Source organism: Tursiops truncatus, chromosome 8, assembly GCF_011762595.2.
Source record: "Tursiops truncatus isolate mTurTru1 chromosome 8, mTurTru1.mat.Y, whole genome shotgun sequence".
NCBI classification, from domain to species: Eukaryota; Metazoa; Chordata; class Mammalia; order Artiodactyla; family Delphinidae; genus Tursiops; species Tursiops truncatus.
In genome coordinates this window covers 70,979,090-71,004,250 of record NC_047041.1, presented here as the reverse complement: position 1 = coordinate 71,004,250, position 25,161 = coordinate 70,979,090, and the positions used below count along the sequence as shown (strand labels likewise).

Below are 25,161 nucleotides of genomic sequence, written 5' to 3'. Positions count from 1 at the left end.
AAGCACTAAAAGCTGATTGAAAGCTTTGTGCATGAATGGAGCTTGTCAGCTGGTGAGCTTCAGTGTGTTGTGAACAGATGGGGATCCCCATCTCCTGATTTCCTAATCTGCTAAGAGTGTGTAAGCAAGGTTCCTAGTTTTCCTGGACTGGAGTGGTACAAGGCAGGGGTATGAGAATACAATACAGCACATGGTAAATTGCAAAATAGTATCGACGATGAATGCTGGAGAGGGAGAGATCGTTTTGGGCTAAAGGGAAGTCTGGAAAAGGATTCATTGAGAAGGAAAGTGAGGGCTTCCCTGGTGGCACAGTGCTTGAGAGTCCGCCTGCCGATGCAGGGGACGCGGGTTGGTGCCCCGGTCCAGGAAGATCCCACGTGCCGTGGAGCGGCTGGGCCCGTGAGCCATGGCCACTGAGCCTGCGCGTCCGGAGCCTGTGCTCCGCAATGGGAGAGGCCACAACAGTGAGAGGCCCGCGTACCGCAAAAAAAAAAAGAAAGAAGAGAAGGAAAGTGATGTAAACTAGGTCTTTGAGAATGATTAAGATTTGATTTGGCGGAGGACCTTTTAAGTTGGAAAAAGAGCTAAAATGGAGGTAAAAGTTTGAATAGGTGGCAGGAGGAAAAGCTACTGAGGTTCTTTCAGTCTTTATTTAATTAATGTTAATGATCACTCAGAACCATTATACTTTTAAGAAGAGTGCTATTAATAAGATTTTAAGAAAATTAACCTAGCAGTAAAATATGTGCATTGGTTTTAAACTAAATTCATTTGTAATTTTCCTTTTCAGTACAAATACAGAGACCTAACTGTACGTGAAACTGTCAGTGTTATTACTTTATACAAAGATCTCAAACCTGTATTGGATTCATATGGTGAGTTTATATAATAAAAATATCAAGTACTATACTTTGAGTTTACTCTCTTTGTTAATAATTGTAGGTTTCCCATTTTCCCTTTAAGTTTGTTGGTTTTTTCATTGTAGGACTAACCTTCACCTAAAAAAAGTTGTGAGAGATAGGAAATTACAAGATCTAATAATAACATCTTACATTTGTTTAGTTATTTTAAGTTTTAATATACTACTCTAACATAGAACTAATGCAAATTTAGAACTAGAGGTGATGTTAAAAATAGTTTAGTCCATCATTTCCCAAAATAGTATACATAGTTGTGAAGAATGTTGCTTTGGGGGCATGGGTAGAGGGGATTCTGAGGTTAAGTTTGAGCACTTATAGATTAAACAAAATTAAATGGGTTTCTTTGCAACAAGATTTCTCAGAGCCTTTAATATGCTATGTGTCATTATGACCTCACCAAGGGGGGAGAGAAGATAATACATTGTTCGGTATATTCTAAAGTTAATTAACTAGTGAACCTTTTTACTCTCTAGAGCATCTCTTTATATTCTTAGGAACACATTTTGTAAAACTATATTCTGGACTATCCTTTTCATTTTATAGATGAAGAAAACACTTAAAAACTATTGTCCTTAATTCTGTAGAGTAGGTAGGTGACAATTTGTGTCCACCTTCTATTGAGATGAAATAAAGTTGTGATTTAAGTAAGAAATGACAATATTCAGAGGGTTTTTTTTGGTTTGTTTTTTTTTTAAACAGTCTTTTTGGCCCCACCAATCCTAACCTAATCTCTCCAACCCCGTCTCCTGGTAAACACCAAATGTGCCAGGGCCAAGGGAAACCCATGCTGCCTGCTGCCCATTGTGAGACCCTTGGCAATGAGGGCAAAGAGCTGAATTTTGTAGCTGAGACTCTCACTCTAAACCCCACTCATCTCCAGGGCTTTGTAAACAGGAGCCTGGTGAGAGGCAGCAGAGGGGGAATCAATCCTGAATATCCTGAACAACAAAGTCATGAACTGGAAGTCCTCTCCCAAACTAGAGCATAATTCTCCTTCCTGTCCACATACTGTACTATGGTATTTAGATCTGCAAAAAAACTCATATTACCAAAATTAGAGTTAATTTAAAAATGGCTTCAATGGGGGAATAAAGTGACAAAGGCTAGAATTTTATGGTAAGTGTATAGTTTTTACTGAATACTAAAAGAATAAATGTTGATCAAAACTGACAAAGAGGGGGCTTCCCTGGTGGCGCAGTGGTTGAGAGTCTGACTGCCGATGCAGGGGACACGGGTTCATGCCCCGGTCCGGGAGGATCCCACATGCCACGGAGCGGCTGGGCCCATGAGCCATGGCCGCTGAGCCTGCGCGTCCGGAGCCTGTGCTCCGCAACGGGAGAGGCCACATCAGTGCTCTCACCGCAAAAAAAACCCAAAACAACAACAACAACAACAAAATAAACTGACAAAGATTCCAACATCATTGAACAAATATATATACAGCCACACAGGCTGGACCAAGTCTAAACCATTGTCATCAACATGCTTTTAGAGTAAATATAACCCTAAAATTAAATACGGTGGTCTTTTAAAAATACAAAATCAGAATAAATTACAGCACAGTTTATAATTGTCAATAGTAGGTAAAAGAACTGAGGTCAACAGTACAGTTCTGTGTTCTTGTGCTGCACATTACAGCCTTTCCTCTATGTAATAGTGTTAATTCCAAATCATTATTACAGATAATAGCAGTCCATGTAACACAAAGTATGTGCCCTAGTTATTCAGTCAATTACAGGTAGGAAAACTTGTGCGATGTGAGAAATATTTGTATTAAAAGAAGATGTCCGTATTTGACTGTGAAAACTTTTTTCCTTTTTCATACTGTGGGATACTACATTGGGATTGAGAATGACAGTGAGTGGGAATAAACATCTGAAAACATTAGGTTAATATTTAATATGGTGTCAGTTAATAGCGATTTTTAAGTAATTTTATAATCATGTTGGTTGGGGATCCAGAGCTCATATTTATTGGGACTGTAGCATTAACATGTATTTTTCCAAGTAATTCATAGCATCTTTACTCATTCAAAGCTGATCCCATTAAGTGAATCAACAAAGGATACTTTATTATTGGACAAAATGTATGAACATTAACAAGTTAGTCCTTTCAAGGGTAATAATGCGTTTTAACTGTTGTTTCTGAAACATAAGAATAACTTACGTGGGAGCATCTGTGAGAATGCTTGTTGATTAACTCATTATTCTTACCTTTCAGTTTTTAATGATGGCAGTTCCAGGGAACTAATGAACCTCACTGGAACGATTCCTGTGCCTTATAGAGGTAAATGTCTTATGTGATTCGTGTTTCCAGCATAGATGCATTTTAATTCACATTTAGTTGCCAAAGAATTGTAGGTAATTAAGCTTGCTTTTTTGTGACTTTCATGATAATATAGAAACTTCACCTCCTATTCTAATTGAACTTCATTTGGCAGCAGCACCTCATATTTTCATCTTTTTTCCCCTACTTCCTTACCAAGATATATCAACAAATAAGTGCCTCAGTGCACTGGAAGAGTTTGTTTGATAGAATCAGAGAATCTTAGAACTAGAAAGGGATCTTAGCTGCCTCCTAGTTCAGCTCCCACCCTACTCAAACTTATCTGACAATGGGAAGCTGTATAGTATAGTGACTAAGATAGAGGCTTTACAGTCAGGGCAGAGTAGGGTTTTAGTTCTCCCTCTGTAATCTATTAGTTTTGTGACAATGGGCATCTGTAACATTTGGATAATAGTACCTAACTCAAAGAAGAATTCATTTGTAATAATGTATGTAAAGGACTTAGCACAGAGGCTGGTATATCGAAAGTAGCTATTATTTATGGTTGTAATGCTGATGATGGATAATTACATCTCTGTCAGTCAGCCACCCTCTGCTGGAAGACTTACAATGATAATGGAGCATTCAGCTTCATGAGCAACTGTGGACAGCTCTGTTAGTTATTCCTTGTGACTAGCTAAGACCTGTGTCTCAGTAACCTACCCATTGATTTTATATAGTACCTGCTATGCGTGGGGGAAAAGGGCTAGGGATACAAAGGTGAATAAAGGATGTACCTTCCCTGGAAGAACATACACAAATAGGGGAAACAGATATTTACACTATTCTATACCCATTATAAAATAATGAAATATAAAGGTGCTGTGAGATTATAGAGAACAAGAACACGTGGGAAGGTCATCAAAGAAATGACGTTCAATTTGGTGTTAAAGGATGAGTGAACCATTCATAACAGAATGGACATCCCAGGCAGAGAAAAAACACTTGAGCATCAGCATTTTATAGAGCTAATACGAGTAAACTTCAGGATTATTGACTTTGCCTTTACCCCAGGAAGTAAGCTGTGGTGAGGGAAAAAGGTATGTGGGGGAGAGAAGGAGGCAGAAGACTATCGTAGACATAATTGAAGACATTTATTATTTTTTTTCTTCTGGTTTTATTGAGATGTAATTGACATATAGCACTATATAAGTTTGATATACAGCGTAATGATTGACTTCATACATCAAGAAATGATTACCTCAGTAAGCTTAGTGAACATCAGTCATATAGATACAAAATTAGAGAAACAAAAAAATATTTTTCCCTTGTGATGAAATTCTTAAGTTTTCATCAAGTTGCGATGTTTACTCTCAACAACTTTCATATATAACATACAGCAGTGTTCATAACATTTATCATGTTGTACATTACATTCCCAGTACTTAACTTTTTTTTTTTTTTGGCTGCGTTGGGTCTTCGTTGCTGCTCGCGGGCTTTCTCTAGTTGCGGCGAGCAGGGGCTACTCTTCGTTGCGGTGCGTGGGCTTCTCATTGCACTGGTTTCTCTTGTAGCAGAGCATGGGCTCTAGGCACGCAGGCTTCAGTAGTTGTGGCACCTGGGCTCAGTAGTTGTGGCACATGGGCTTAGTTGCTCCATGGCATGTGGGATCTTCCCGGACCAGGGTACAAACCTGTGTCCCCTGCATTGGCAGGCAGATTCTTAATCACTGCACCACCAGGGAATTGCCCTTGCTTTTTTATAACTGGAAGTTTGTACCTCATGTCTACTGTCCTACAATTCTCCCTTCCCCCCAGCCCTCACCTCTGATAACCACAAATTTGATCTCTTTTTCTGTTTGTTTGTTTATCTGTGTGTGTTTGAAGTATAATTGACCTATAACACTGTGTTAGTTTCTGTTATAGAACATAGTGATTTGATATTTCTGTACCTCTCAAAATGATCAACATGATAAATCTAGTTACCATCTGTCACCATACAAAACATTACATAATTATTGACAGTATTCCCCACACTGTACATATCATACTGTGATTCATTTATTTTACAGATGGAAGTTTGTACCTCTTAACCTTCCTCACCTGTTTCTCTTCTCCCACCTTCTTCCCCTCTGGCAACCACCTCTTCTTTGTATCTATGAGCCTGTTTCTGTTTAGTTTTGTTTGTTCATTTGTTTTGTTTTTTAGATTCCACATATAAGTGAAATCATACAGTATTTGTCTTTCTCTGTCTGACTTATTTCACTTAGCATAATACCCTCTAGGTCTATCCATGTTGTCACAAACGGCAAGATTTCATTCTTTTTTATGGCGCAGTAATATTCCATTATGTATATGTATACCACATCTTCTTTATCCATTCATCTATCAGTGGGTACTTAGGTTGCTTCCATATCTTGGCTATTGTAAATAATGTTGCAGTGAACATAGGAGTGCATATATCTTTTCAAATTAGTGTTTTCATTTTCTTCAGATAAATAACCAGAAGTAGAATTGCTGGATCATATGGTAGTTCTATTTTTAATTTTTAAGTAATCTCCATACTGTTTTCCATAGTGGCTGCACCAATTTATATTCCCACCAGCAGTGCACAAGGGTTCTCTTTTTCATACACACACACACACACACACACACACACACATGCATACATACATGTAAATTTTATTTAAACTAAACCTTTGTTCCTTCACCATTTTTTTGTATGGCACAGTTCCTAAGCCTAAGTAATTCTAGAGAATCCATCATTTTCACAAAGCAAAGAATTCTAGATGGTGGAAATAAAGTTATGTTTTATGTATTAAGATATATTTTATTGGAGTCTTTTTTTTCATTCTAGAAGTACTTTTGGGTAAAAAATAAATCCGAAGTCCCATAACTGTCTGATTTCTTTAAGTGAATTTTATGTGTATATACTTTTATGAAGTAAAACTGTTTCTGAGTGGGGGAAATGTATCTGAATTATGTTAGGTGATTCAAATGGTTGCTTGGGACACTGGGCTTTAACCTTAGGAAGAAAAGTCTTTGATTTATGTTCAATATGTTAACTATCAGATCCTTTGAAACACTGTTCATTTTGACTATATATAGTCAAATTTCTCAACTGAGAGAGATTCTATTACATAAAGCAAAAAAAGGGGGATGACATCATTGATTGTGAAACTACCACTGAAAATGCCATATTCATTGGTCAAGCTGTGGCCACCAGTCAGCATCTGTTTGACACTTGAATTAGGTCTTACAGTGTGACTTTTGGCAAGGGAATTTAAAGTCTAGCATATCACTTTCCGAAAGGACACCGTTGTCTGTGGTCTTCCTTCTATATCCTTTACCAGTGAACTTTATTAACTGAAGTGACAGGAGTCAAATAACAAAGAATGGCTTGAACCAAAAGATAATTTGTGAATAACGTTTTTATGGCAGTAAGTACACTTACTACACTGGAAGAGTAGTGATTAATTAGCTCCTTAATCCTGCTCATGTATTTTACAAACTGAAAATTTGAGAAACTGATGTTAAACAGAACTTTGAAACATAAAATATTTGTTGTGTTTTTTAAAAAAAGTGTTGCTTAGTTGTAGCTCTTTGTTGCTTACCTACTAAGCCATTATTGAAAAATAATAAAAGTAGAGTAACTGAAGTTTCTCTTTCTCTCTCAGGTACTACATATAATATTCCAATATGCCTGTGGCTGCTGGACACATACCCATATAATCCCCCTATCTGTTTTGTTAAGCCTACTAGCTCAATGACTATTAAAACAGGAAAGCATGTGGATGCTAACGGGAAGATATATCTTCCTTATCTACATGAATGGAAACACGTAAGTATTAACAGAGTGTTCTGAGAATTCGTTGTATTTTATATATTTTGTTCACTAGCATTTACTTTCTGTTAACTCTCAAGGAGGATTAAAGGAGAATAAATTCACATAAGATCACTAATCACTGAGCTGGGTAATTCAAAAAAGCTCTTTAAAAGAAATATATCTGGACTTCCCTGGTAGTGCAGTGGTTAAGAATCCTCCTGCCAATGCAGGGGACACGGGTTCAAGCCCTGGTCCGGGAAGATCCCACATGTCGTGGACCAACTAAGCCCACATGCCAGAACTACTGAGCCTGCACTCTAGAGCCCGTGAGCCACAACTACTGAGCCCACATGCCACAACTACCGAAGCCCATGTTCCTAGAGCCCCTGCTCCGCAACAAGAGAAGCCACTGCAATGAGAAGCCCGTGCACCACAACGAAGAGTAGCTCCTGCTTGCCACAACTAGAGAAAGCCCCCGTGCCACAGCGAAGACCCAACGCAGCCAAAAATAAATAATAAATAAGTAAATAAATTTACAAGAATAAATAAATAAATGAAACATATTTCTATAGAGCTTGGTAGTTTATAGAATACACATAGTCACTATTTTATTTGCTTGAGTTGAACCTTTAAGAATAGATAGAATTCACATATGGGAAATGCATTTAAAAAATATTGGGGGGCTTTCCCTGGTGGCGCAGTGGTTAAGAATCCACCTGCCAATGCAGGAGACATGGGTTCGAGCCCTGGTCCGGGAAGGTCCCACATGCTGCGGAGCAGCTAAGCCCGTGCACCACAACTACTGAGCCTGCACTCTAGAGCCCGCGAGCCACAACTACTGAAGCCTGTGTGCCTAGAGCCCCTGCTCCACAGCAAGAGAAGCCAGTGCAATGAGAAGTCCACGCACTGCAACAAAGAGTAGCCCCCACTTGCTGCAACTAGAAAAAGCCCGCGCGCAGCAAAAAAGACCCAACGCAGCCATAAATAGATAGATAGATAAATTTATTTATTTATTTAAAAAAATATGTATATTGGGTTGGCCAAAAGGTTCAGTTGTTTTTTTTCCGTAAGATGACTTTAGTAGCACTTAGTTGTCTTTAACTTCATTTGAAACAATTTTGTTAGATTGTATGTGATAGCTGTCCTATCAACGTGCATTTAAAAAAAGACATCGGGCTTCCCTGGTGGCGCAGTGGTTGAGAGTCTGCCTGCTGATGCAGGGGACACGGGTTCGTGCCCCGGTCCGGGAAGATCCCACATGCCGCGGAGTGGCTAGGCCCGTGAGCCATGGCCGCTGAGCCTGTGCATCCAGAGCCTGTGCGTCCGGAGCCTGTGCTCCGCAACGGGAGAGGCCACAACAGTAAGAGGCCCGCGTACTGCCAAAAAAAAAAAAAAAAAAAAAAGACATCAAAATTGGTGAATTTTTGTGCAGCCATTCATTTTAATATTGAAGATGGAAGAAAAACAACATTTTTGGCATATTATGCTTTATTATTTCATGAAAGGTAAAAATGCAACTGAAATGCACAAAAAGATTTGTGCAGTGTATGGAGAAGGTGCTGTGATGATCAGACGTGTCAAAAGTGGTTTGCGAAGTTTCATGCTGTAGATTTCTCGCTGGATGATGCTGCATGTCGGGTAGACCAGTTGAAGTTGATAGCAATCAAATCAAGACGTTAATTGAGAACAGTCAACATTATACGACGCAGGAGATAGCTAACATACTCAAAATATCCAACTCAAGCACTGAAAATCATTTGCACCAGCTTGGTTATGTGAATCGCTTTGATGTTTGGGTTCCACATAAGTTAAGCAAAAAAACCCTTCCTGACCGTATTTCCGCATGCGATTCTCTACTTAAATGTAATGAAGACGTTCCGTTTTTAAAATAAATTGTGATAGGAGGTGAAAAGTGGATACTGTACAATAATGTGGAACGGAAGAGATCATAGGCAAGCAAAATGAACCACCACCAACCAACCAAAGGCCGGTCTTCATCCAAAGAAGGTGATGTTGTGTATATGGTGGGATTGGAAGGGAATCCTCCATTATGAGTTCCTTCTGGAAAACCAAACGATTCATTCCAACAAGTACTGCTCCCAGTTAGACCAACTGAAAGCAGCACTCAACAAAAAGCGTCCAGAATTAGTCAACAGGAAACGCATAATCTTCCATCAGGATAACACAAGATGGCGTGTTTTTTGAAGACCAGGCAAAAACTGTTACAGCTTGGCTGGGAAGTTCTGATTCATCCTCCATATTTAGCAGACATTGCACCTTCAGATTTCCATTGATTTCAGTCTTTACAAAATTCTCTTAATGGAAAAAATTTCAATTCCCTGGAAGACTGTAAAAGGCATCTGGAACAGTTCTTTGCTCAAAAAGATAAAACGTTTTGGGAATATGGAATTATGAAGTTGCCTGAAAAATGGCAGAAGGTAGTGGAACAAAAGGATGACAACGTTGTTCAATAAAGTTCTTGGTGACAATGAAAAATGTGCCTTTTATTTTTACTTAAAAACAGAAGACACTTTGGCCAACCCAGTAGTATACTGGTGGCATATATTTGTGAAACTGTTCAAATCTCATTACTAAAAGTGTTCCTATCAAGAAGTAATACTAGTAAGAAACTTCTGTTTCTGCCTCTGATGGTATAGCTCTGGCAGTTTCTATCCAAAAAAATGCTGGAAAAGCCAAAGTACAAACAACATCTGAGGAAGGCTTTGGAGAACTGTTGAGGCAATTAGGACTTGAAGGGCCAAGATCCTTGCTGCAAAGAGATGAGTCAACATTCTGCCAGTTTTCCCTAAGAGTATTTACTGATTCTTGGTACAGAGTGAGAGGCTGAGAATCTGGGCAGAGGGCATTAGCTAGAGGCAAAGAAGACTGCAGTTTCTAACAGTCTCACAGGGCTGAAAAGACAACAGTTGCTGTTCTGTCTGCAGGCAGTGGATATCTTAGGAGCCAAGATTTGGGAGAAAAGGAAGCTACAAAGAAGTGAGCCAGATAATTTGAGTTTCCCCCTCAAGGGATATGCTGAATTCCTACATTTCAAAGACAAGATGCTAAAAAGCTAAGCAGAAAACCTCTGTAATTCATAGCCAAGTTCTCAGCAGTCTTAGGTTGAGGAGGCAGTATGAGTTTGGAACCACTCACAAGGAGGAGGGGTATGAGTAAACATCCTAGGCTCTCAGTTGGCACCACTAGAGGAATACACCACATGAGTGGGAACTCAGGCAGAATGAGCCCTGTAAAACTCCACCCTTGAATCAGTTCAGTGCCTGATTATATTAAGGTGATTCTCACGGTATCTGCCGGCCATAGGATAGAGTGAACTGTTGCTGGAAGGAGATAATATATAGAGCCTGTCTAATTTTTCATGAAGTGTCAGGTGTACAATTTAAAATTATCAAGTACATCAAGAGATAGGACAAAGAGGGAAAAAAGAGTAGAAACAGGATACCACCCTCCAGGTAACCCAGTTATCAGACACAGACTTGAAAATGATTGTGATTAGTATGTTCAATATGGAGAACTAATTATAATTATATTTAAAATGAACCAAATAGAAACCTTACAACTGAAAAATAGAATAATAGAAATGAAAAACCCAATAGAGGGACTTCCCTGGTGGCACAGTGGTTAAGAATCCGCCTGCCAATGCAGGGGACACAGGTTCGTACCCTGGTTTGGGAAGATCCAACATGCCATGGAGCAGCTAAGCCCGTGTGCCACAACTACTGAGCCTGCGCTCTAGAGCTTGCAAGCCACAACTACTGAGCCCACGTGCTGCAACTACTGAAGCCCACACACCTAGAACCTGTGCTCTGCAACAAGAGAAGCCACTGCAATGAAAAGCCCACGTACTACAACGAAGAGTAGCCCCCACTCTCCGCGACTAGAGAAACCCGCGCGCAGCAACGAAGACCCAACGCAGCCAAAATAAATAAAATAAATTAAAAAACCCACAAAAACTCAATAGATGGGTTTAATAGCAGATTAGACTTAGCAGAATAGAGAATTAATGAACTGGTTTACGAATAGTTTATATTTTTAATGCTGTTGACGTAGGAATAAACCTTACAAAAGATGTACAAATCCATTATGGAGAAAATTCCAAATTTTATTGAAAGAGAACCTTTTTCATGGATTGGAAGACTCAGTATTATAAATATGTTGGTTCTCTGCAAATTGATCTATTTCTTTTTTTAAAGAAGACGTTGGGGGTAGGAGTTTATTAATTAATTAATTTTTGCTGTGTTGTGTCTTCATTTCTGTGTGAGGGCTTTCTCTAGTTGTGGCAAGCGGGGGCCACTCTTCATCGCGGTGTGCGGGCCTCTCACTATCGCAGCCTCTCTTGTCGCGGAGCACAGGCTCCCGACACGCAGGCTCAGTAGTTGTGGCTCACGGGCCTAGTTGCTCTGCGGCATGTGGGGTCCTCCCAGACCAGGGCTTGAATCCGTGTCCCCTGCATTAGCAGGCTGATTCTCAACCACTGCACCACCAGGGAAGCCCTGATCTATTTCTTAACAGAAGTGTTTGTTTCTTTGCATATTTGTTAATTTTGTGAACTTGATAAGCTGAATCCAAAGTTTATATGGAAATGCAAACATTAATAATAGCCAAGAAGAGTAAGCTGGAAGGGACTTGCCTTAGAGGTATCAAAATGCATTTTAAAAAACTAGTAATTAAGATGGTATGGAATTGTCAGAGAAATATTCCAATGGGTAGATGGAACATAATAAATAACCCAGAAAAAAGATCCACTATACAGACATACCTTGGAGATATTGTGGACTCAATTCCAAACTACTGCAGTAAAGCAAAATGTTGCAATAAAATGAGTCACAAATTGCATGGTTTCCCAATGCATGTAAAAGTTATGTTTACACTATACTGTAGTCTATTAAATGTGTAATAGCGTTGTGTCTAAAAAAACAGTATTCATACCTTAATTAAAAATACTTTGTTGTATCCTATAATAAAGCATAATAGAATATGAAAAAGAATATATATATGTATAACTGAATCACTTTGCTGTACAGCAGAAATTAACATTGTAAATCAACTATACTTCAAGAAAATAAATTAAAAAAAATCCTTTATTGTTAAAAAATGTTAACCATGGGGCTTCCCTGGTGGTGCAGTGGTTGGGAGTCCGCCTGCCAATGCAGGGGACACGGGTTTGTGCCCCGGTCCGGGAGGATCTCACGTGCCGCGGAGCGGCTGGGCCCGTGAGCCATGGCTGCTGACCCTGCGCGTCTGGAGCCTGTGCTCCGCAACGGGAAGGGCCACAACAGTGAGAGGCCCGTGTACCGCAAAAAAAAAAAAAAAAAATGTTAACCATCACGTGACAACACAGGGTTGCCACAGACCTTCAATTTGTAAAAACTGCAGTATCTGCAAAGGACAATAAAGCAAAGCACAGTAAGAAAAGGTATGCCTATACATAAACACTTGATGTATAACAGTGGTGTTATAGTAGGTAAGTGGGGATAAGATTAACTTCAGTTATGGAGTTGGGACAGTGAGATTCCTATTTGTATAATATACAAAAATCAATTTCAGGTAGGTTGTGAAAGGCAAAAAAATAAGACTTTTAAAACATAATATAGGAGACTGCCTTTCATGATCTTGTAATAGGTGAGGGTTTTTTTAACAAGATGGAAAACTTTTACTATAAAGGAAAAGACTACTAAATTTTACCTTGAGCTTATGCAGATTAAGAACTTCTGTTCATGAAAGACACATTAAAAACTGAAAAGACTAACCACAGACTGAAAGAATATACTTGTAGTACTTAACACCCACAGGGTAATGTCCAGAACATAAAAATAATTTTTGGGAATCATTAAAAGAAAGAAGCCCAATAGAAAAATAGATGAAACTCTTGAACAAGTACTTCACAAAAGAGAAATTCTAATGGCCAGTAAACATATGGAAAGATGTTTAATCCTGCTAGTAGTGAGGGAAATATAAATTAAGACCATAACGAGATACCATTACATGTGCATTAAATTTGCACTACCAGTTGACAACGCTAAGGCTTAGAGAGGATGTGGAGCAAAGGGAACTCTTAGACACTGCTGATGGGAGCAAAATTGACACACTACTCTGGAAATTAGTTTGGTATTACCTAGTAAAGTTGTAAGGGCCCATGCCCTATGTCCTAGCAATTCCACTCCTTGGTATGTACACTAGAGCAGGGTTTCTCAACCTCAGTGCTACTGGCATTGTGGGTCAGATAATTCTTTATTGTGGGAGAGCTGTTCTGTTCATTATAGGATGTAGGATCCCTGGCCTTCATCCACAAGATGCCAGTAGCATGACAATTGTGACAACTGAAAATGTTTCTAGACATTTCTAAATATCCACTGGGAGACAAAAATAGCACCCCCAGTTGATAACTACTGCACAAGAGTAACCCTTTTGGGCTTCCCTGGTGGCACAGTGGTTGGGAATCCACCTGCCAATGCAGGGGACACGGGTTTGAGCCCTGGTCCAGGAAGATCCTGCATGCCATGGAGCAACTAAGCCCATGTGCCACAGCTGCTGAGTCTGTGTTTGAGAGCCCGTGAGCCACAACTACTGAAGCCCGCATGCCTAGAGCCTGTGCTCCGCAACAAGAGAAGCCACCACAATGAGAAGCCTGCGCACTGCAACAAAGAGTAGCCCCCGCTCGCTGCAACTAGAGAAAGGCCGCGTGCAGCAGTGAAGACCCAATGCAGCCAAAGAAAACGAGTAACGCTTGCACATACATACTAGGAAACAGAGCAAGAATGTTCATGAGCAAGAATGTTCAGAGCAAGAATGTTCATTCATGGTTCATAAATAACCAAAGACTGGATACAACCCATATGACTGTTAACAACAGGAGAGTGAATAAAGAAGTTGTGTATTCATTCAGTGGAACACCATACAGCAATTAAAATGAATTTATAACTATACTCTTTAACAGGAATGTATCTTACATTGTTGAAATAAGTCTCAATAGAATCCACAGTTTGATTTAATTCATATGAAGTTCAGAAACAGAAAAAATTAAACATACTGTTTAGAAAATTGTTTATAAGGTAGTAGTTTAAAGAAAAGAATGATTATCTGCTAAGTCAGAGAAGTGGGTAACTATAGAATAGATAGAGGGGGATGCAGTCAGGAACTTGTAAGTTGCTGGCAAACTTCTATTTCTTAAGTTGGATGATAGCTACACAAATATTTTCTTTATTGTTACTCTTTAAAGTTACATACATTTCTGTATGTATGTTATATTCCACAAATCTAACAAAAAAGACATAAGGGTAGCTAACTTTGGTATGGTGTTCAAGGTTATATCATGGAAGATCCTGATTTTTAGCTAAGGACTTCATCCTTGAATAGGCAGCTGGGAGTCATTTTAGATTTCTGAACAAAAGTAAGGCATTAAATGCAATGATTGTTAGGTATAATGTCTGAAGTGTACTAGATAAATACATTAATTAGCTTTCTGACTGAAAATCACTAGCTGCTCTAAAACATAAAACCCCAAATACTGGAGACTTAACGCTGGAAATTTCTTGCTCACGTAATAGTCCACTGGGAGTCTGCCTCACTGGCAGGCAGCTTTCCCTCACTTGAGCTTCAGGGACCAGGCGCTTTCCAGTTTGTTGTGCCACCATCTCCCGGGGCTTCAGAGTCCTCCGCATCAAGGAAGACAAGCAAAGAGATTGGTGGCCCTCCTTCTTGTGCACCTTGGCTTAAAAGTTAAATCTCTTCTGCTTATGGTCCATTGGTAAAAACTAGTTGCAAAAAGGACTGGAAAATGTAGTTTCCGCCTAAGCAACTGATTCTCAGCAACAACTGTATAATGGGAGGGGAGCGTGAACTTTTATAGAAAATTCTCTCAATCATAATCAGTAAGTAAAACTAGAACCCGCACAGAAGGCTATTGTAGTAATCTAGCATGGCACAGAACATGAACTAGGGCTGCTCTCATTTATCTTGATCTTACTAATTCAATTGCTTATTAATCCTAATCCTGAACGTGTATCATATACTGCTTAGAATGTAAAATCTGACCTTTTTATTGCTTGCTGGAAAAGCAAACAAAAAGGGATAGAGAAGAAAGCAATTTTGCTCTTCAAGTTTTCAGGGTTTTCAATAGGAAAAAAGTTTTATAAAGATACTATATGTTTCAGTTGACCCTTAGGTGTTTGAGCTAAAATAAACTAACATTCTTGCTATGTTTTTTGTATCCTGTATCATTCTGAATTAGTCATTTGTCATTCTGAAATATTCATGACCTGTTGCTTTATAATAGGCCTGGAAGTAGGTATTAACGATTAATTTTCCTTCCTTCAAAGACTTTAATGTGAAAGGAATGGTATGGTAAAGAATTAAAATAAAATTTGTCTTGACAAAACTATGGTTATAAGACTGTATAAATGGAGTACTGATTCATACTACAAACATGGGTTAACCTTTGAAAATATTATGCTAGGTGGAAAAAGCCAGACACGAATTGTATGATTCCATTTACATGAAATGTCCAGAATAGGCAAATCCAATGACAAAATAGATTTGTGGTTGCCAGAAGCTGAGGGGAGGGGGAAATTGGAAGTGATCACTAATAGGGATAGATTTCTTTTGAGGATGATAACAATATTCTGGAATTAGACAGTGGTGATAGAGAAAAACCACTGAACTATACACTTTTTTTTTTTTTTTAATTCTTGGCTGTATTGGGTCTTTGTTGCTGCACGCGGTGTTTCTCTAGCTGTGGCGAATGGGGGCTACTCTTTGTGGTGCACGGGCTTCTCATCATGGTGGCTTCTCTTGTTGCAGCACATGGGCTCTAGGGTGCGTGGGCTTCTACAGTTGTGGCGCTTGGGCTCAGCAGTTGTGGCGCATGGGCTCAGCAGTTGTGGCTCTCAGGCTCTAGAGTGCAGGCTCAGTAGTTGTGGCACACGGGCTTAGTTGCTCTGTCTCATGTGGGATCTTCCCGGACCAGGGATCAAACCCATGTCCCCTGCATTGGCAGGCAGATTCTTAACCACTGTACCACCAGGGAAGTCCTGAACTATACACCTTTAGATGGTAAATTTTATGGTATGTGAATTATCTCAATTTTTAAAGTGCATGATTTTAAAATCATTTTATGATTTAGTTAGGGAGTTTTGTTGGACTAAATAATTAACAAGAGATTTAAATTGTGTGATTCTCAGTAGCAACCCCATACACACACCAGCCATAATCTCCAGCCTACACTCCTTGGTGCTACACAGATACTGTACATGTTTACTCCCTGTCTCAGCGTGTAAGTTTACAGACAAACATAAGAAGGGTATTGGAATAGTGAGAATCAGTAAGTTTTCATAAGAAGCTTTCTGAAATGTTATCTATTGTCACTGTCCATACGTTGGGACAGAATGGAACAAAATTGGTGCTTTGGAAAGTTGAAAGCTGCTAGGAAACTCTTCTGTCAGGAGAAGGGAAGTTATGAAGATGATTAACTGATCAAGATAATTGAGTAATCCTTCAGAACCTGATGAACTAATGAATGAAGTGTGTGAGGTGAGATATACACAGAATATAATGGGTGAAAACAACCATCAGATAAGTCAGTTTGAACAACTTTGCCTAGCATAGTTTGTCTGAAATTAGTGATCAATAGGTACTTGAGAAAAAAGTTTAGCAGCCTTTATGGGATACAGGCACTCTCTTTGTAACTATGGTATTGGAAGGAAAGATCCTTTAATAATTTATATCTTTTGTACAACAATCTAGTGATTTCTAAAATGGAGTCTACTTATAATTTCAGAGTTCATGATACTATCTTTAATAAAAATTAATCTAGGAACATGTGTTTCCAAGGTAACATTGTTATCTTTTAAAGGCCTTAAATAATATTTGTGACTACTGCTTACATCCATCCCTGAGTTTATACCGTACCAGCATCCTTAATTTGTCCACTGGAAATATAATAAATTTTGGTTAGCTGTATGGAGTCAAATGAAGAACAATACCATCTGAATTTTGCAGTATACTGCTTTGGCTAGTGCTGTTTTTATATACATGAAGTAGCAGCCTTGCTACACATAAATAATAAGTAGAAATCACCTAGCTGTATTAAATTAATTAAATGGAATTTTCACGTTTGGGGTCCTACAAAGGAAATTGTCGTGCTAAGTTGAAAACAGATAAGAAATGGCCAGACTTTTCCTTATTGCCAAAAAGTAAATCTGTAAATGACTTAAATTGTTTTCCATTTTTAGCCACAGTCAGACTTGTTGGGGCTTATTCAAGTTATGATTGTGGTGTTTGGAGAAGAACCTCCAGTCTTTTCCCGTGCTACTATTTCAGCATCCTATCCACCATACCAGGCAACAGGGCCACCAAACAGTAAGTAGAACTGAGATTTGATTTTTAAACTCATATAAACAAAAGAAAACAAAATCTTGTAAAAATATTTTTTTTGATGACTTCAATTTGCTTTTTAGCTTATCAAGTTAGTCGATTTTTTGGAGGTATTCTGAGGCCCCACATCTGCATGTACAGATTCTCAACAAAGACTGGCATTTGGGCTTTCGTTTGTGGGTAGAAATCTAACTATGGGTGTGCTGGATTCCAAAATGGAGGAGAAAGAATGCTGGAATAGAGCTGGAATTTTTTTTTAAATTATGCATGCCATGGAATAGCTTTATTTGATCCGTTTGGAAGTAGATACAACTTGAAAGGCAATCTGACCTTTTGTTTGCAACTCCAGGATCAGTGCTATAGATAAGAATCAATTATAAAGTAAACTATATAATTCACATTCAGCTATTCTGGGTGTACACAATGGACATCTAGCTCTCAGCTTTCTTCTCTTGAGTACAACCAATTCATGATTTTACTTTGAGTGGAGAGGGTGGGGGCATGGAGTCAATATCAGTTCTCCCCTAACTGGTGTACATTATCTCTGTTATTTCTGGGTTTTTCAAAAATAATTCTTACTGGTACTTTAAAATCACCCTGGATAATTGAGAGTTGGTTGTACTTACTTGTTTTGACTTTACTAAACCTGTTCATTGTGTTTTGAGCTGTGATTTTTTTAAAACAAATTTTGTTTAAGATAATTAACCAGACTTAATTTATCTTATAAGTTAGATTATGTGCGCTTTCATTTTCCTCCCACTGAAAATTATCATCTTCCTTTTTAATCCATTCTGCCTTGAGGAGCATCTTGACTAACAAGCTGAATGGGAATCTAACAGAACTTTCTGAATCCATTTCCTTTTCCTTCTCTGCTTTCCCAGAATAAGCTTGGCTGTAGCATTTTGTTGCTCTTTTAATAAAGATTCTAGGGATTCTTTTGGATCAGAAATTTGTTTTCATCTTAATAAATTCTGTTGACTTTAATATCCAAGGTTAGATTATCTTGCCCATCTAATGTTGAAATGCAAAATATTTCCTAGATCATCGTTCATATTTATTTGCTCAAATAACATAGCCAGTGACCACTTAAGATAAAGGTAACCTTTTCAGAATGTTAGTCCCCTAAGCAACATCTTTTTCCTAAATTTCTTCTAGTTTTATGTTAACATTGGAAGTGCAGCATTCAAGAAAGAGACCTCACTAAAGAGATCACTATTACACTTCCATTTTGCATTCACTCACTATAAATCACATTAAACAATATAGAGCTAATATAAGTAAATTACTAAAAGAGACCAACTTATTGTCTGTCCATTACAGTTTTAATACTTTTTATACATTTAAATGATATTCATTATTGTTATGTATGACTGCAAAGAAATGAAAGTCTGAATTCCGTCCTACACCCACACATCAAGGAACAGCCCAGAAATTTGGATCCATACTTAAATACGATCTTCTAGTTAAGAAATTATATACTTCTATTATTATTATTATTATTATTATTATTATCATCATCATCATTACTGTAAGCATTTTTTTTTTTTTAAAGAAGATGTTGGGGGTAGGAGTTTTTTAATTTATTTATTTTGCTGTGTTCGGTCTTTGTTTCTGTGCGAGGGCTTTCTCTAGTTGTGGCAAGCGGGGGCCACTCTTCATCGCAGTGCACGGGCCTGTCACTATAGCAGCGTCTCTTGTGGTGGAGCACAGGCTCCAGACGCGCAGGCTCAGTAGTTGTGGCTCACGGGCCTAGTTGCTCCGTGGCATGTGGGATCCTCCCAGACCAGGCTCGAACCCGTGTCCCCTGCATTAGCAGGCAGTTCTCAACCACTGCGCCACCAGGGAAGCCCTACTGTAAACATTTTTGATCTCTGGTTTTAGGAAGACTTTTGAACTAGCTATAAGTCACACTAAAAAAGTGTTGTGCCCAAACCTCATTTTTTGACAACTAACAGTAATAGTCAACATTTATTCAGTGGTGACTATGAGACACAGCTAAGCACTTCATATTAGTTCTTATTTAATCCTTATAATAACCCCATGTATTATGCTTATTTGTATTCCATTTTATTCTGGCTCTGAAATTACTTCACTTCATTATCTGCTTCCTTACCAGTCTTGGACTCAACTTTTGTTGTTTCCCAAAATCAAAATTTGGAGATTTTGGTCAAATTACTAGCTTTTCAGAACCTTAGAAGGGAAAATTGCCTATAATTATGAGGAAATTGCTTATAACTGTGAAGTCGTAGTTTATATGTGTTTAAGAGAAACTAGAATGGGGAGGGAAACTAGTAATTGACTATATATGTTGCTGACACCTAATAGTGGCCTCATCTTTTGATGTTCATAAAGATCAACTGTGTTTTGGCCCAGGAAGAAGAAATGTTTTATGAGATCTAGCAATTATGACATTTTGGGAGGTATTTTTCCCTTTATGAAATAGCACTGAACATCATCCTTAGCTTAATTATACTTAAGAAAAAATTTACTTATGACATCTATAGATTCATCCTAACAAGAAGACTGTGAACACTGACACTTGGGGATGTAAGCTCAGCAACTCTGATAAAGACGTTTAAGGCCCTTAGTCAGAGCCCAGCATACTTCTCCCATCCACTTGCATTATGTGCTCTAAAAGTTTACTTCTTGAGTGTTCCACTTCTCTCTTCAAGCCTTTGTGTACCATTCATCTACTAGATCACTCTTGTTTACCCCCACCTCCTACATTTAATTAGCTACCTCCTGTATGATCCCATATATATCACTCTGTACTTCCCCTGTCACGACACTTATCACTCTGTATTTTTATTCTTTTCGTGTTTATCTCCTTCACTAGACTATAAGCAACTTGAGGCCAGGAATTCTTTCTTTCTTTCTTTCTTTCTTTTTTAATCCAGTGCCTTTCACAGAAAGGCAGTAAAATATTTATTGATTGGATTAAGGGCTAATTATATTCAGTGAGAAAAATTTCACTGAGGTTAATTTGATTCTCAGACAAGTTGTTTCCAGTTAAGGCCAAGATTAACTTCTTCTCTTTTTCTTCCTCGATGTTGGTTAGCCTCTTGGCATCACTGACTAGTTCTTTGTCATTAGTGTTCTCTTTAAAATACATATAAAGCATTCTTTATGCTTGCTAGATTTGAACCTTTTTCCACCTAGTATTTCCAACCTTTTGTTTGTTTTAACCAGTCTGGCTGAATATAAGTTTTGTTTAGGACTTCTTGTAGTAATTTGAAGTCGTTTAAAGTTCTCAGTCAAGCCAACAAAACCAGCTGTGCTAATCGGTCAACATAATCTTGCAAGAAATTTCAAAAGATATCTTAGATATAATAAAGAGGCCACTTTCTAAGAAGCTGACCTTGGACCAGAGGAGGGCACATTTACCTTCCTCTAAATTCCAAACTGAATTGGCTCCTGTCTCAGGTTATAGACTCGTTGAGAGCTTGAAGAGCTGACCAGGTTGACCTGTTCGCCAGTTAATCCTTGTTGGAATTGTCACGTTTAATGCTTTTAGAGTTATGTGGTTTGAAGTTATTTATTAGTTGCAGTGAAGAACTAATATGGCTGGAGTGTTTTGTTTTTGGTGCTGAGATTTGAATTCTTTAACTGTATGAAATTTTGCTGTGGTTTGATGGTGATGTGTGTCTTATTTGATACCCTATATATCCAGGACTATGCATACTATTTTAAAATATTAAAAATTATTTTTAGCTTCCTACATGCCAGGCATGCCAAGTGGAATTTCTGCATACCCATCCGGATACCCTCCCAATCCCAGGTAATGAAAAATTATCTTTTGAATAATTGTATTAGAAATTCTATTAGATCTAGAATAAAAATAATGGGTGCTAACTAGGGCATTAAAATGAAAATGGTTGCAATTTAATGGAAGGTAAAACTCAGTTTATTGCTGAAATTTTATGGTATATACATAGTTCAAGAGGAGTTTTTTCCATTTAGAGAAATGCAGCTCCATTCTATTCAGAGAGAGGAAAGGGGTGGGGAAATGACAATAATCTTGATTAGTTTTGTACCTTGAAATCCTTGTTTCTTTCCTTTTAAGAACTCTGTATATCCAGTGTAAATGGCTGAAAGATTAATGGAATACTAATTATGATGACCTCAGCCACTGAGAAAAATATTTTAATATCCTTTTTAAAAAACTGACCTTTTCTGTAAACTACAGGGAATGAATTAATGGTGCATATGATGGGGTCAGTCTCATCCCCATATTTATTCAGTTCATAGACTACACGTACTACCAACCTTTAGTATCCATATGTTAATAACATAACAGGTAAATGAAATTAATAGTGAAATCAGTCTATGAATAATACATACTAGAAAAATCGATAAGAAATAATTATTAATCCATGTTTTAAATGTGTACCTGTTCCAGGGGTAATCTAGGAGTACTTTCCAAAGGTGGTCTTGGGGCTAACTTAGAATGCAAGACTGGCATATACTTGGTGCCTAGATGAAATTTTCCAGCTACTCGAAATTAACAAAAAAATTTTAACCCTGCTAACTCTTCTTAGCTCCATAGAACCTCACAGATAAATGCAGCTAGAATTCCGGAACACCTGCCATAAATAAATATATGTATATACATATATAATATGCAGGATCTTATAAGTTAAATTTAGCAAACATTTATTTGGGGGCCTTTCTTAATTTCAAGAACTTGCTTTATAAGGTAGTAAGTATTCTGTCACATTTATCTGGGTAAGCAGACTAGATGAACATCTGTCAGAGACAAGAAAGAAAGATTCCTATGATTGTTATATATAAACAAGTTGTAAGTTTTAGATTTCTTGAGACCTTTAATTTTCTGATTACGTTCTAGAAATGGAATTCTATCTGAAGCCTTGAAATTACAAGCCGTTATAATGAACAGTTGCTAGTAAGAAGGAACTTTGGGCATATAGGGAATGGTTATTAGAAGCACAATAAGGAAATGGACTTCTGAACAATGAAGCCACTTCAGAGAAACTTGTAGATAAAAATGAAGGCTGAAAATATTGACAGAAATGTAAATCTTACTCATCTTACATAACCTTAAAAGTGTCTTTTGTGGGCTTCCCTGGTGGTGCAGTGGTTGAGAGTCCGCCTGCTGATGCAGGGGACACGGGTTCGTGCCCCGGTCGGGGAAGATCCCACATGCTGCCAAGCGGCTAGGCCCGTGAGCCATGGCCGCTGAGCCTGCGCGTCCGGAACCTGTGCTCCGCAACGGGAGAGGCCACAACAGAGAGAGGCCTGTGTACCGCAAAAAAAAAAAAAAGTGTCTTTTGTGAGGTTATTTGTAAGAAGTTCCTTTTTTAAAAAAATATATTTTATTCTTTTTTTTTTTTTTTTTTGCTGCGTTGGGTCTTTGTTGCTGCGTGCGGGCTTTCTCCAGTTGAGGCGAGCAGGGGCTACTCTTCATTTTGGTGCATGGGCTTCTCACTGCGGTGGCTTCTCTTGTTGCGAAGCTCAGGCTCTAGGCGCGTGGGCTTCAGTAGTTGTGGCACGCGGGCTCAGTAGTTGTGGCACGCAGGCTGTAGAGCGCAGGCTCAGTAGTTGTGGTGCACAGGCTTAGTTGCTCCACGGCATGTGGGATCTTCCCAGACCAGGGCTCGAACCCATGTCCCCTGCATTGGCAGGCGGATTCTTAACCACTGTGCCACGAGGGAAGCCTAGAAGTTCCTTTTTGAGGTAGCTATTTTTCAAGATTTGCATATAAGTGAACCAGCACAGTTCAAAACCATATTGTTCAAGGATCAACTGTATACATTTCCTGAACATTTATTTAGCATTATTTAGCATTTATTGTTTTCTTTATCCTATCAGGATTGTTTACAGGGATCTTGCCCTATTTTGATTATTAGTATCTTGAGGAAGAGATGGATTCATACTTTAGCTCCTGCCTCAAGCACTTGAAAACAGTGCTTTAAATAGAATAAACAGTAAATTTTGAAGGGGCACATAAAGAAAAAGGAATATAAGAGTGTTGGAAAATTCTTTTTAAATACATTTAGTCCAAAAGGGCTCTTAAAAATCTGAAAAAGATTTCCTACATAGGGCAAATTGTTTAATAATGTACAAAGACAGAAAATAGTACTACTAAATTATTTTTTTACTCAAGAAAAGTTGTTAACCCTGAACATAGAGAATAACTACGAAGGAGAAATTAAGCAAACTAAATAAAGAGACAGGGAGTTCTCTGAATTTAATATCTGTAGGCCTAGAAGAGTTTTATACCACTTACTGAAAAATTCAGCAATAAAATCACAGATTGTCCTTGAAAAAGTATGCAAAATGGGAGGAACTCCAGAAAAAGCAAATTTATTCCAGTGTTCAAAAAGGTAGATTCAGAAATTTGAATAAGATTGACATTGTTTCCTTGCAGCATGGATTATTAGAGAGACTAGAACAAAAGTACTGTGCAATAGCATTCAGCATGTGTCCACTGGGAACAGAAATGCTTAACCTTTTTCTTTTTTCATTTTACTTTTATACTAATCGATAAGAGTATCACGATTACATTGAATCCTCAACAAGTTACACACAAAACTTTTTTGTTGGTGACAGGTTATAAAGTGTGAACTAGTAGTACACATAGGAGAGAATCTTTGAGCCACTGCCCTATAAAAGGATTACTGACTATGAACTTAGAGCTCTTGCTCCAGGACTCTGGGCTGGGTCTTTTTAGTCAGTAATTTTAATGGACTCATAGAAGGCATGTTAATCAGAATTGCAAATGCCATAGATCTGACAATTGTAGATAAAATAGGATTCATCAAAATTGATTGTTCAACTAACAGGTAGCTATAGTAATCATCCTGTTCCTTTTCTTCTCCATTATAAGGGAAACACTGCCAAATTAGTGATCATTCAGAGGAAAGTGATTAGATCTGAAAATCAGAGCTGTGAAGAATGGTTGAAGGAATTAAAAATATTTCACCTGAAAAAGAGAGGACTGAGGGGAAAATGTTAGAAGTTTTCTAATATGCAAGTGATCTTACAGAGTGCAAATTTAGGACCATTAATTAGAGGTTACTGTGTCAAAATGCAGTTAGTGTTCAGTAGAGAAAGATGACCATTTGTCAGGGATATTGTAAATGATATTTATGAAACAATGTTGGATAGGAGATTGGAGGACAATACTTCTAAGGAAAGTTTCTTCCAACTCTGATGTGAATACAGGAATGACACAAACCTTCCTTAGAATGAAGAGGAAGCTTTTAAAACTTTATCTCAAGAGGAGTATTTTCAGATCAGACATTCAAAAAGGTTATCAATGAACCACAGGTAAAAATTAAATAATATTATTTACCTGTATGCTAGGAAATCAGAATGGAAAAGTTCTCACAAAATATTTGTTGCTCTCAGTTCTGATACTGTTGGACTACCCTTAGAAAAACTCGAGTTGCTTTCTGCTACTGTGAAGGTGACCCTCAAATAACCAGGGCCAAGGGACTTCCCTGGTGGTCCAGTGTTTAAGACTCTGTGCTTCCACTGTAGAGGGCACGGGTTCAATCCCTGGTCAGGGAACTAAGATCCCGCATGCCGCAGCCAAAAAAAAAAAAAAAACCAGGGTCAAGCAAGAGTATTTTAATCATTTACTTTAAGAGTAAATCCAGTGTCATTAATGGAATTTTTGTGGAGCTTTGCTTGAATAGACACCTGTAGCTCTAAAACTGTAAAGTCATTAACTGGTAAGACAATGAAATATCAAGCTTAGCCTCCTGAATGGGGTGGATTTGTTTGTTTGTTTGTT

General features: G+C 38.2%; 1 protein-coding gene across 2 annotated transcripts in view; it reads left to right on the top strand.

Annotated features, from left to right (window-relative positions):
* Positions 1-25,161, top strand: part of TSG101 (tumor susceptibility 101) — a 56,752-nt gene that overhangs the window by 5,522 nt on the left and 26,069 nt on the right. For both annotated transcript variants that reach the window (XM_033862611.2, XM_073808674.1), the window contains 5 exons: positions 791-875; positions 3,141-3,206; positions 6,862-7,025; positions 17,261-17,387; positions 21,114-21,180. In XM_033862611.2, the coding sequence (XP_033718502.1) occupies positions 791-875; positions 3,141-3,206; positions 6,862-7,025; positions 17,261-17,387; positions 21,114-21,180 (509 nt within the window). The remainder of the gene's footprint in view (positions 1-790; positions 876-3,140; positions 3,207-6,861; positions 7,026-17,260; positions 17,388-21,113; positions 21,181-25,161) is intronic.